The sequence below is a fragment of the Lacerta agilis genome, chromosome 4 (assembly GCF_009819535.1).
Source record: "Lacerta agilis isolate rLacAgi1 chromosome 4, rLacAgi1.pri, whole genome shotgun sequence".
Classification (NCBI taxonomy): domain Eukaryota; kingdom Metazoa; phylum Chordata; class Lepidosauria; order Squamata; family Lacertidae; genus Lacerta; species Lacerta agilis.
Genome location: NC_046315.1, coordinates 21895027 through 21907695, shown reverse-complemented (window position 1 = coordinate 21907695; position 12669 = coordinate 21895027). Strand labels below are relative to the sequence as shown.

The 12669-nt window shown below is 39.2% G+C and overlaps 1 protein-coding gene across 3 annotated transcripts in view; it reads right to left on the bottom strand.

Moving 5' to 3' along the window:
* Positions 1 to 12669, bottom strand: part of IFT88 (intraflagellar transport 88) — a 34443-nt gene that overhangs the window by 7215 nt on the left and 14559 nt on the right. For 2 of the 3 annotated variants that reach the window (XM_033146300.1, XM_033146299.1), the window contains exons 17-24: positions 12294 to 12302; positions 7906 to 7992; positions 6393 to 6579; positions 5441 to 5549; positions 5082 to 5232; positions 3436 to 3551; positions 2215 to 2267; positions 288 to 353 (exon numbers count right to left, since the gene is read on the bottom strand). In XM_033146300.1, coding sequence (XP_033002191.1) covers positions 288 to 353; positions 2215 to 2267; positions 3436 to 3551; positions 5082 to 5232; positions 5441 to 5549; positions 6393 to 6579; positions 7906 to 7992; positions 12294 to 12302 — 778 coding nt within the window. The remainder of the gene's footprint in view (positions 1 to 287; positions 354 to 2214; positions 2268 to 3435; positions 3552 to 5081; positions 5233 to 5440; positions 5550 to 6392; positions 6580 to 7905; positions 7993 to 12293; positions 12303 to 12669) is intronic. The other variant, XM_033146301.1, reaches the window with a different exon arrangement.

Sequence of the window (12669 nt, the reverse complement as noted above, 5' to 3'; positions counted from 1 at the left end):
CCCCCCATCCAAAGATTCCTGGGTACTGTAGTTTGTTAAGGGTGCTGGGAATTTTAGCTATGTTAGGAGTAAACTACCATTCCCAATATCCTTCTTTTGGAGAAGGGGGCAGTGCTTTAAATGTATGCTGTGTACACAGTCTTCAGCTCCCCAGTCAGTAGGTCAGGGATGATGGGAGTTGAAATCCACAGCATCTGGAGGCCATGCTATTGGCTCCCCTTGCCCTAAGACTATCCAATATAAAAAGTGTGCTTAGGATAAAAAGTGCATCATGTAAAACCACTTACATTCCGCGTTATCAGGAAACTTTCTGTGAATCGCCTTGTAGGTATCAAGAGCTTTTTGGTAGTTACCTGTTAGTAATATAAAACACACAGAGACACTACCATGAGATAGGGCCAAAACTAGGTTTTCTGTCACCCGGGTCAAAGACGAAGACAAAATTATCATTAGTCATTTATGTTCCATGTAAGGTGAAGAAATGCTTTTTGCATGTCTAAAGTAGAAAAATGCTCACACACCCCTTACTTTCTTCTGTGTAGTAGATCATGTAGAGTCTGTAAAATGACTCAACCTTAGCTATTTAAACACATTCAAAGTTCTGAAGGGATCATAGAATCAGAGTTGGAAGGGATCCCAAGGATCATCTAGTCCAACTGATTCTCTTCCTCAGCTTCCTGCCCCTCCCTCCGTCCTTCCAGAATTTCTTTCTCACACAGTAGCAAATCCACAGGTGATCCTATCTTCTTCATTGGGGAGAGCCATGCAGCTTCTCCAGATTTTCCAACTCTGCTTCTCCCTGCATCACATTGTAAATAAGCCTTCTTCAGCTTCACGGGGGAAGGGGAAGGACGGAGCTTGTGGCTGCTGTTCACTTTTCCATCTTTCTCTCCGTCTGAAGCCCAGACATGCTAGGAGGTTGGGAGCCTCAATGGCGTCACTCTGGAGGCTTCACCCAGGGCAGAAACCCTGGCTAGACTCACCCCCCACTCCCAGCTACAGCTCTGCATGAGAAACAGAGGTTCTCCAGCATCCCTTAGCTTGGGCAAGGGATGGATTGGCTTGCAGGGCTGAGGAAGGGAGAGTCTAATTCTTTCCCATCACAGTGTTCCCCCAACTTAAGAAAAGCAGATTTAGAGGAGCACAACCAGTTTGCCCGCACTGGGCTCTGAATCAAGAGGGCTCTGCAGGGGTGCCGCAACAATGACGAACAATGGAAGATGAGAGACGGGAATTTTGGCACAGCTAAAATTTTAAAGCCCAAAGTCTGTCACTGCTTAAAACTGTCTGCTGTGACAAAGCTGTTATTAGCTGCCAAATGGGAAAATGTGGGTACCTGTCTTCCTCATCCTCTGCAGTTAAGAGTAGCTCTGGAAGGACAAGTTATTTCAGGAAATGGTATGGGGAGGGAAAGGGTTCAACACCACAGTATTCCAACTCTAATCCATATCCTACCCCTCTCATGGCTGACTTTAACTAAAGAAAAAATATGCCAAGAGATCAAAGATTTCCTACATCTCAGTTGCCTTTTGGTCATTTCAGAATTCATGATGTTAGATAGTCAAACATATCATTTTTATTGTTACCAATTTGTAAAAAAATAATGCAAGAATGCTGTCCCTTCCCATTACTGGGTCCTTGGCAGTGCCACAGCTATTGAGGAAAGACCGAACCCACTGTCCTGAAAAACATGTGGGAAAGGAGATCACAGGTTGTATACAAGCAAGTTGTCCCATTAGCACAAGGACTTGCAGCTCTGCAGCAGGACATCCTCTCCCACTTCCTCTTCCTGTTTGTGCCCCTATCTGCTCTGGAGGGTTGGAGAACCCCCCCCCCCCACAAAAATGAATTGGGGGTGCACGGGGAGAGGAAATCCCATTGCACAGGCTGAAGTCCTTGCATTAATGGGTCAACTTTGCTGAATACAACCCCTGACGTTTAATCATCTACTTTACAAATAGTCCAAACATTATAGCACGCTCTTTAAGCATTCAAACGCAAAATGAAAACATGTAATGAAACCAGGTAGATATTAAGGCTGCAATCCTATACATATTTATCAGGGAGTAAGTCCCATTGAACTTATCTCTGAGTAGATGTGTGTAAGATCAGGATGAAAAAAAACCCTCCCAATCTTAGATTGCCTTTAATGGTTAAACACTGTGAAACAGAGATTATTATAAAAGTCAGCATGAGATACGAAAGGAGACTTACCACTTCTTCTGAAGCAGCTTGCAACCATCAATTGCCACTTCACCTGAGTTGGTCTGCAGGTAAATATGCCAAAGTGTTACTCATAAAATGTTTCAATGTTTTTAAGATCTAATTATTTTTCTACATGGATTTTTTGTGTGTACTGTTTTGCTATTTAGTTAGTTAGTTTGCTGCCTTCAGCTCCCTTAGGAAGAGTGGCAAGATATTAATTAAATAAATGCATCTTTGCTCTAAACATCAAGGGTGTAAAGGAAATTCTTCACCAAGTGAATTTTACCCAAATGAATCCTTGTATGGATTCCAGCATGAGGGTGAAATATGGTATTCATTGGGATTAAGTTACCATGCCAGTTTTTAATCTGGCAAGGACAATGTTGAAGATTGTACAGTATGCTTAGTGGATGGAGCCCAACTTTTTTTCTTTTTACATATAAGATATTGTCCCAGCCAACGTTAAGCACACTTAAGTTCCAAGTATTTCAGCTGGTGAGAATTAAATACATTTACGGGAATTTTAAAAAAATAAAATAAGGAGTCTGCTGCAGGCTAAGTTAGAACATTGATCAATGTAGCTCAATACTGGTTTATGTATGAGCTGCAGCAAATCCCAGGCCCAATAGCTTTTTTATATCTAGCATATTGTCCATGGGGTCACAAAGAGTCGGACACGACTAAACAACATATTGTCTTCACTAAACATTTGTTGATTTAAAATTATCAAAGCAATTAATTTGTCTTTGGGAGGGTGGGTATGAGAGATGCTGGGGAGGGGACATGATGGTTGAAGCATCTCCATAGCTCTCTGTGATTCCTGTTGCTGTTCTTGCAGCGAACAGTGGAAATAAATTTAAACTTTCTCATATAGCAAACATCTTTGGGTACCCTAGGATTGTTAAAGGATGTTGCTTCCTGTTTCTTATGAATGCAGTCCTAGGAAAACAGTCATCCAGAGTAATCAAACCTTCTGATCCCATGAAGACCACCTAAGTAGATGCATTTGCTTAGTGCTGCATTTCTGCTTAAGGTGAAGCCTTAGAATTCCTTCCTTAAAAACTCCAAACAAATCATTCCATAATTTACATGTAGCATAATACATAAATATATATCAATGTGCTTCCCCTGTGTCCAATATAAGTGTACTGCAGAAAGTCCCCTTAAAAATGATACTGGTCTAAACACTCAACAACAACAAAAACAACAACATCATGAATGGTTGCTTACTGAATAAGTGCTGCTCTTTCAAAGTAGTGAATGGCTTTTTCACAAAATTGTGTGTCAATGTAATAGGCTCCAAGCCATTCAATGACCTCAATGTTTGAAGGGAAATACCGATAGGACTGACAAAATAAAGAAGGTGGAAGAAATACAACATCAGTGATAAACAACATATTTATTCTGCTTTTGGAATATCTTACTCATTTATGTGTTTAATCCTCCAGATGCTGAAAACATGTAATTTATGAATGAGAGCAGTGTGCTAATACACTAACTAATCCCTAAAGAAAATGTGGCAGGTTTTGCAAATAGCAAAAAAATTTTTTAGAAAACATTGCTGAGGTAAGTTTCTGCATGTCTTATTTTCAAACATTTTTATTTAGTGAAATTAAAGATACACTCCACAAAGTACCTTCGTTTTCTTAGATGATTTATTTTTTCATCTACATTACAATTTTGAAAAAAAGCTGTACTCAGGATAGGTTTCCTGCCAATCTGTTGGAGGAGTGTATGTTATATTTTGAAAGGTAAAATTGGCAATTAAAAAATAAAAAATATCTTGACTTAAACAAACAACAATAACAACGCTACATCTACATTGCAATCCTATGCACTTCTACATGGAAAAAAAACATTCCAGTATGCTCTATGGAGCTTACTCCCCTAGTGTGTTTAGGACTGCTGCCTTAAATGCTAAAATATCAGATCAAATCCATTCTTGTTATGAATTATTTTTTGAAAATAATACAGAACGTGCTGCTCCCTGTGCAAGCAAAAAACAACAACATAGCTATAGGCCACTGCCAGGAGCAAGAACAGAATAAGAATGGTGATTCAAAGGGCCACTGTGTGGTTAAAAGACAGAAGGAAGTTTTTAGGGGAAAAGGGAAGTTTTATTTGACGCTGCAGTATGAAAGTTTTAGTTGATGCTGCAACTAAAAGCAAGGAATGAAAAAGAGAGCCATTATTTGAATATTGCAGCTCATAGGAAACTATATCTAATTCTCTTTCATTCATATATATGTATCTCATATATGTATTCCAAAAAATACAGTCAAACCTCTGTTCTTCAATGGCTCATTTCGGCTCCCGGATACCAAAAACCCGGAAGTAAATGCTTGTTTTTCGGAACCAGAACATCTGACACGGCTTCCACTTGAGTGCAAGAAGCTCTTGCAACCAATCGGAAGCCGCACCTTGGTTGTTGAACGTTTCAGAAGTCAAACAGTCTTCCGGAACGAATTATGTTCGACAACCGAGGTTTGACTGTATTGTGCAAACAGAAAGATACTTCTCCTTCTGAATTACATCCCTGACAAAATTCTCTGATTTCCCCATACCACTGCAGCCCCCTGTACCCCACCCTACACATTTACAGAGGGGACTGTAGCATTTTGGGAGAGAGGGAAGCTGCAAGAGCTCTATTTATTGTTCTCTGAATCCAACTCAGAGGCAATGGGTTGGATTAGACATATTGGTACCTATGCCATATGTCTACTTGAATCTGACCATCAAACTAGATTCAATACTTATATAGCTATTACTTTATATAAAAATGTCTACTATATACAGCTTCCTTTTCAAAGCATCAGTTTAAGCTAGCATGCTTTCCCTTGCATTGTATGCCTATCGCAGAAGGTAAAAGCACATACCTCGTAGTAATATTGAAAAGCCTGAGATTTATCACCTTCACTGTCATAGAGTTCTCCAAGCTTTGCTAATGCATGTGAGTCCGTTGGAACAACACTGATGAGTTGCATAAGCCACTCAATGGCCTGATTAGGATCCTCCATTAATTCATATCTGAAGTATCACCAGTTAAGGAACTTCTTGCTGTGAGTCTGATGCATGGGAATTTAACTGCAATCTTCTCGTAATCATACACTTCACTATTATTTATTTGTTAATTCTGTATCCCACCCTTCCTTCAAAAAGATCTTTATTACATTATAAAGACACACAGAGGATTTAGTGTGTAATATGCTTGATTCTATAATTGTTGAAAAGATACATGCTTGCTATTTGGAAGAGAACCTGGGCACTGTTTCGAAGGATAGCGTGAAGCTTCAGAAAAGAATCCAATGACTCATCTAACCTGTTCAGCTTTTTATATGTTAAACCTAAAAACAAAGGTCATCTAAATGGGAAGATTCAAATCTCATTGATTTATAAAGTTGAAGAAGCAGAAATTTAAGAACATGTTTATTATGGAAAATGAAATAAGGGAGCAACCCTATGTACAAGAAGCTGGCGTAAAGGCACAGTAGTTAAGTTAAACTGACAAAGTTACCCCAGATCCAAAATCTTGTTCAAAGGGGGGGCTGCTGGGGGGGCCCTTAAAAAGCGTATTCTATGCTAGGTTGCCAGCTCATGTGACCCCTCTCCAGTCATACACCCACCACACCCCTGGAACACCCCTTTTTTGGGACTTATACTGGCCTTGGTTCAGCCAGCTTCACTTAAGTTGGATGGGCCATGAATGAGCAAGTTACGCTTACGTATCTTTGGTTAAACCGGGGTGGGGGACTTAATATCAGCTGAGCCAAAGATTCGCTGCATCCAAAGCTGCTCATCCTGCTAGACCTTGCCATAGGATTGCCCCCTTAGTCTGCTAATGACAATAACAATACAGAAACATTAAAAAGGAGGGGCATTTCTGGTGTGTCCCCCCGCCCCAAATAACTGTATAAAAGGAGAATAATATGAAAGTGTTGAAATAGATAAGGAAACTTGCTCAAAGAGAGCCTCTGTCTCAGCACTGGTGTGGACAGCAGACTCTAAAGAGAGACAATTACAATTATATAACACACTACTATTTCGTTAGTTAATATAGCTTTAATCAGAAGGATATAATGAAGCTCAAAAGTAGCACCTCAAACCCTTCTAAAAAGGATACATATAATAACCAGAATGTCAAGCACAAACTTTACCATAAATGATAAATGTAAGTATATTAGACTTACCAATATTATAAAGTGCTTCAGTGCATGAAGAATCATTTCTTAGAGATTCCTTATAGAACTCTGCTGCCTTCTCATAGTCTCCATTTGCAAAGATCGTATTTCCTTTATTTGTGAGAGCAGATGGGTTGTATCTATCAGAATTTACTGCTAAATCTGCATAGTGGCTTGCCTGTGTAAATTCATTTTCCTGAATTAAACACAGAATACAAATAGAATATATTAAGCAGTTCACATTTTGCATCCTAAATACTTTGCTGGCACAAGCAGCACATTGATCAAATCAAAGACGGGAGAGATTCTGTTTCTGAAATTTCATTAAAAATATATCATTAAATTCCATTTAATATTAAACCTCTGAAACAAGCTTAACACCAGCATTCCAAATATCCTTCTATCCTATAGCAAGTTTTGGGAAAGGGAATTTAGTGGTTTTTCTCTTCCTTTATGTGTCAAGGCTCTTGATGCCAATACCCAAATCTAGGAAGTCCAGACAAAGAGCTATTGTTCACGGTATGTGCTCCAAATCCAGCATTCATGACTCCTTGGGCAACGTCCTAAACTACATAAGCCACCCAAGATGTGACGTGTTATCTGCATTATCATTTCTTAGAGTGGGATGTGGGAAGTGGCAGAGCTAGGGGCTTTGGCACCTGGAGCAGGGGGCGTGGCACGGCGCCCGCACGAGAGCGTCCCAATGGGGATGCTGCCTGCGGTGATGTCACCCCCTCAGGGATGGAACCCAGGGCGGACCGCCCCCCTTCCTACGCCACTGGATGTGGGAGAGGGAATAAGCAGGCACTGGCTTGTGTCTTCCCTGGTCCTTTACTGCTCTTATAATACACAATTAGTCTGATGAGCTTCAACAATGCACTGATCACATCTTAGGCAGGCAGGCGATATTAAAATAAGCGGCGCAGGGACTCACTTTCGCGGTGCTGGAAATCATGTCTGCACATGCGCAGACACCGAAAATCACATCTGCGCAGACGCAGACACTGGAAATCACATCTGCGCAGATGCAGACGCTGGAAATCCAGCCTATGGAGGCATCTCTGCTGGAGTGAACCAGCCCAGGCAAGGTAAACCTTGCCAACCTCTGTATTAGAACATTAAGGGTTGTATCAAATGAATGTATTCCATCAACACAAGAACTTCCACCTGCACAATGGAACTTCCTCTTCCTCTCCTCTCTTGCAGTAAATATGTTCTGGGGTTTCCCCCAAATTTCCAGAACAGAAGGGGGGGGGGGTTTGAGTGAGGGAATGGAGGAAAGAAAGTCCCATTGCCCAAGCAGAAGCAGGACGACTTTGTTTGATACAACCATAAGAAACAATTAAAATGATGCTGAGCTGGCAGTTTTAACATTCTAATTCAAATAAATGTGTTCAACAGTTATCTTCAAAACCACTACTAATTGAATTTAAGACAAAATATATTAAATCCAAAGGGGTCACATGCTCTCAGACTTGGATTAAGTAAATTAACTGAAATACACCAACACGCATTCACTCACCAAGAAATAAAGAAACGAAAGGTTCGTTGCAGCTGCACTTTTAACTCTGCTGTCTTTTTTTTCAAACATCTTCAAAGTCTCCACAGCCTAGAAGCAAGTAATAATAAAGTGAATCATGTTGTTAAACCATTCAAACAAACCGGGGTTGAGGCACTTTTTCTGTAGTGAGAAGCAATGCAAAATAAACGCTTAGGAAGGATAGTGTCTATCTGTCAGTGTAACATCATAAAGCATGATAGTATGTGTCATGTTTAAGATTACCGAATAAAATACATTTGACTGCAATCAGAAACTCATTAATATTCAAAATGCACCAATAAAATCAAAAGTGGCTTTTCGCCCAAGTAAATGCATTTAGAGGCCTATATACTACAGTCATGTGCTCTTCCCTGAAGTTCAGTGGGAGAAGGAGCAAGGTATAGATTTCTGAGTAACCTTGCGTAACTATGCACTGGAAATTTTAAGTCCAAGAATGATTTGAGGAAAGCCATGTAATTTCAGCAGCTATAAAACAGATCTAACATAAATATGTCTCAGGATAAGGAGCACCGAGTTCTTTAACAATGAATAGCTTTAGGAATTATTGTATTTTTATTTTATGTTGTTTTAACCAAATTAAATCAAATCTTTATTATTATGGTCAGTGACCAGTCTTAAGAAACCAGGATAAGTCCATTTTTATTCTGGATTCACACTGTATTTTTTCATCCTGAAATATTTTTAATAAATAAATTTGTAGACATCATTATATCATTAATTTAAAACAAATTGTTGTATGCATTTTGTATTACAAATGCAAAGTTCTTGAAGTGATTTGTTTTCAAAATAATTATTGGATTTTGACAACACCATCTCATAGCTGCATTTCTGGCACCCTGATCCTAAACATTTCCAGTGGGGGATTTGTGGGCAGCAGCAGCAGCAGCAGCAGCAGCAGCAGCAGCGAATGTCAGTACAGTAACTATGGATGTCAGAGAATTCTGATGGAAATGTGAGTGAAAATTGTTGATGTTTGCTTATTCAAGTCTGAAAAAGAAATCAATCCAGCACATATGATCAGTAATTGCTGTTGTTGTTTTTTAGTCTGCAAATAATACGTAATTGATCACTTCTTTTCCAATTGCATTGTGCTTCCTTTGCACTGAAATGAATGGCGTGGAACAACATAATGATTAGGTAATTAATTATGTAAAATTCTGCCACAGCAGGCAGACATATAATGCTGTTCTTGCAGGTGCTTAATTTTGCTAAGTTTAACAAGAACCGAGAGCTGTGCATACCAGCTTTCCAGTGCTTTAGAGCACATTTCTCCTTTAAAAAACAAACAAACAAACAAGCTGCCCAACAATAACTCTTTTCCTTCCTCTTCAGCAAAGTTTCCTCTACTTTCTACTATGTGGCGAAAGAATATAGTACTATTGGATCTGGATCTACACTGCACACAAGTATGTTTCTTAACAAAGTGCTTTGTTTTTAAACATTTAGAACTTAATTATGTTGGTGCATGGAACAGGAATTAAAATAAATGCAATTCATTGCTTTTTAAAAGTAAGTTCCAAATTTTCCTGAAAAATGTAGATCATAATCATATCAGCTGCCACCGCATTTTTGCTTTGGAAAGTTATACTTCTTTCAGTTTTAGTTTGACTCATTTTTTCCCTACAATATAAAAATACTTGTTACAATTCACCAGGCTCTGTTTTCTCCTACACAGAAGTTTATGGAGCACAGAAATTCAGTTACTTACTATAAAGTGAAAGTACCTTAAAGCAGCAAGCCAAGAATTTAAGTATATTTTAGGTTTACAGTTTCCAGCACAAAGTGCATTACTGTCTTAATTTATGAGGTGCAAAAGAGGGCATATGCAAAACACATGGGGCTAGCTCAAGTTTATTGCTCCCCAGCAAACCACTTAGGAAGTCCATACTTCTACTACAGCAGAACATTTTTCTCATTACAATGAATTATCTAAAGAAACCATTAATTTCAGAGGTGCGGGGGGAAAGCATTTCAGATGTGCGTGACTTATGCTTAGGTTTTATAGAAGCTCTCAACCTTGGGTTTTTGTTTATCGCTATGAATATCTGGCTATAATCCTAAACACACCTATCCAAATCAATTCTGTTATAGTCACAAGACTTGTGTCCAAATCATGGGAATAAGGAATTGAGTATAAAATTGTTGTTAAAACATTTTAGGTAATCATAACAAGTCAGTATACTAAGTATAGTGCAGTAGTTAGCATACTAAGTAAAGTCCAATCATCAGTAAGTCACTCTCTTTATCCAAATTTCTCAGTAAGATGCAAGAACATGGGAAACTGAGCAAAACAGCCATATACCGAGACAGACCATTGGTCCATTTAGCTCAGTATTACTGTATTTTCCGGCATATAAGACAACAGGGCGTATAAGACGACCCCCAACTTTTCCAGTTAAAATATAGAGTTTGATATATACTCGACTGCAGATTCTCCACCCGGCGTGTAAGATGACCCCCGACTTTTGAGAAGATTTTCCTGGATTAAAAAGTAGTCTTATACGCCAGAATATACAGTATCTACCCAAGTCAGCAGCAGCTCTCCAGGGGTTGAGACAGAGACTTTACCCCAGGGGTCCCCAAACTAAGACCCGGGGGCCGGATGCGGCCCAATCGCCTTCTAAATGCGGCCCACGGATGGTCTGGGAATCAGCATGTTTTTACATGAGTAGAATGTGTCCTTTTATTTAAAATGCATCTCTGGGTTATTTGTGGGGCATAGGAATTCGTTCATTCCCCTCCCCCCAAAAAATATAGTCCGGCCCCCCACAAGGTCTGAGGGACAGTGGACCAGCCCCCTGCTGAAAAAGTTTGCTGACCCCTGCTTTACCCAGTCCTACCTGGAAATGCCAGTGATTTCAACCTGTTCCACCACTACAGACCTTCCCTTCTAAATAACAGATTATCTTGCAAAGTGAATGCTGCTTGCTAGAAATACTATCGAATTATTATATTTTGTTTCAAACTGCTTGATACCAGGGCTTACCCCTGATCAGTAATCATCATTTTCCTTCCATTGCCCTCATCTGGACCTAATTCTTAGCTAGAGTATAGCACTAACCCGTAATTATGTCGGAATACAACCAGTAGTGTCATGAAAGTATTTTCCTACAGATGTTCTTGATTTATAGGAAAAATTGTGTGTACACATAGCAAAATAAAAAATGTGTTATAATTTGCTGTACTTGTCATTTTTCTAGACAGAGGTGTTAAAATTATTAATAAGTATTGTGTTAAACAACCCTTTTCTTATAAATTATATCTTTGGGGAGGTTTTCAGAAAGCCACTTGAGCACCAGAGATGAAGAAACCACACAAAAATTGTCCTTTGATGGCTTTTGGCTTCACTGCCCAGGGTTGCCTTTCAAATTATTTCTGACATGGTTGTTTAATTATTGTCAATAAAAGTGAGGGGAGGTGTAGAATAAAAAGCAACCTCCACTTTTATTGACAATAATTTCTTTCAGGATAAGAAAATGGGAAAACATAAATAATGAGCAAATGCACTACAGCGTGAGTTGTAGACGATACACACCTAGATTGCTACCAATAAAGCGACAGAACTAAAACAATGCAGCTACAGTACAACTATGGCAATGCGTATGGAACTTTGCCTAACCAAGGACCTGAATTTAATCAGAATTAATAGCGGAAGGAGGATGTGTACAGAATCTGCAGCAGAAGCACGCTCACAGTGCTTTGTTTTAGATTTATGTTTTAGAAGTGCAGCACAGCCTTTCTCGCAGATGGAGCCCAGAGGAAACCACTTATTTGTGTGTACAGCACAAGATGGCTGTGCAGAGTGCTGATTGGTTGGAAGCCAGTGACATCAGTAGTCCACCTTCCTTCCCCCTCCCCGAAGCAGTTTTTCAAATTTAAAAACAGATACAGCTCTTTCTATGGCTATGGCTGTGCATTTAATTATTATAAAGCAAATAAATAATAAATGTACATGCAAAACTTTTTCTTTTTTAGTTTTGAGCTTTTTTAAGGACATTTGCCAGAATCTACACTTCCATCATGAGATGCCATACATCCAGATTTTCTCGGACATTTAACCACTTTCCACCCAGACGCTGTTTCCAATGGCCAAATCCTGGCTATGTCCTGGAAATTCCGGATGTATAGCAACCCTAATAAACATGACTGCTGAATTAATATTCAGTTCCCTGGATAGTTAATGCCAGATTTAGGTGGGGAAAGCTGGGCTTGAGCTGCAGGAGAAGAAAATGCAAGAGACAATTCATCTTTACCCAGTCATTAAGTGCTGCCAGTTCTTTGAAAGAATGACAAACTACACTAAATCTATGCAAATTTCATCTTGTAATAGGTATTGGTATTGTACCTACCTCTTCATACTTACAGTACCAAACAAAATGGGAGAACCAGTACAAAAGAAGGAAAGGAATAATTAAAAGGAAAGGAAAAGTAACATTTTGATAAACATAGAGATAAACTGAGCTGAACACCAATTAATTAAATGTATGAGTGGAAGAGAAACATTTAGGACAGACACATTACACAAACCAATCCTATCAAGAGTTAGCACTTTGGTCAAAGGACCAGTCAAATATAGCCAGTTGATTTGCCCACTATCTCATTGTCAACCACAGTACTGTATTCCTATAATATCAGTGTGTAGATGGCACACTTTTTATTTCATTACGGTATCATTTGTTAACAAGGGCAAGAGTGAGTGCAGCTTACCCTGGACCTTGCAGTAGT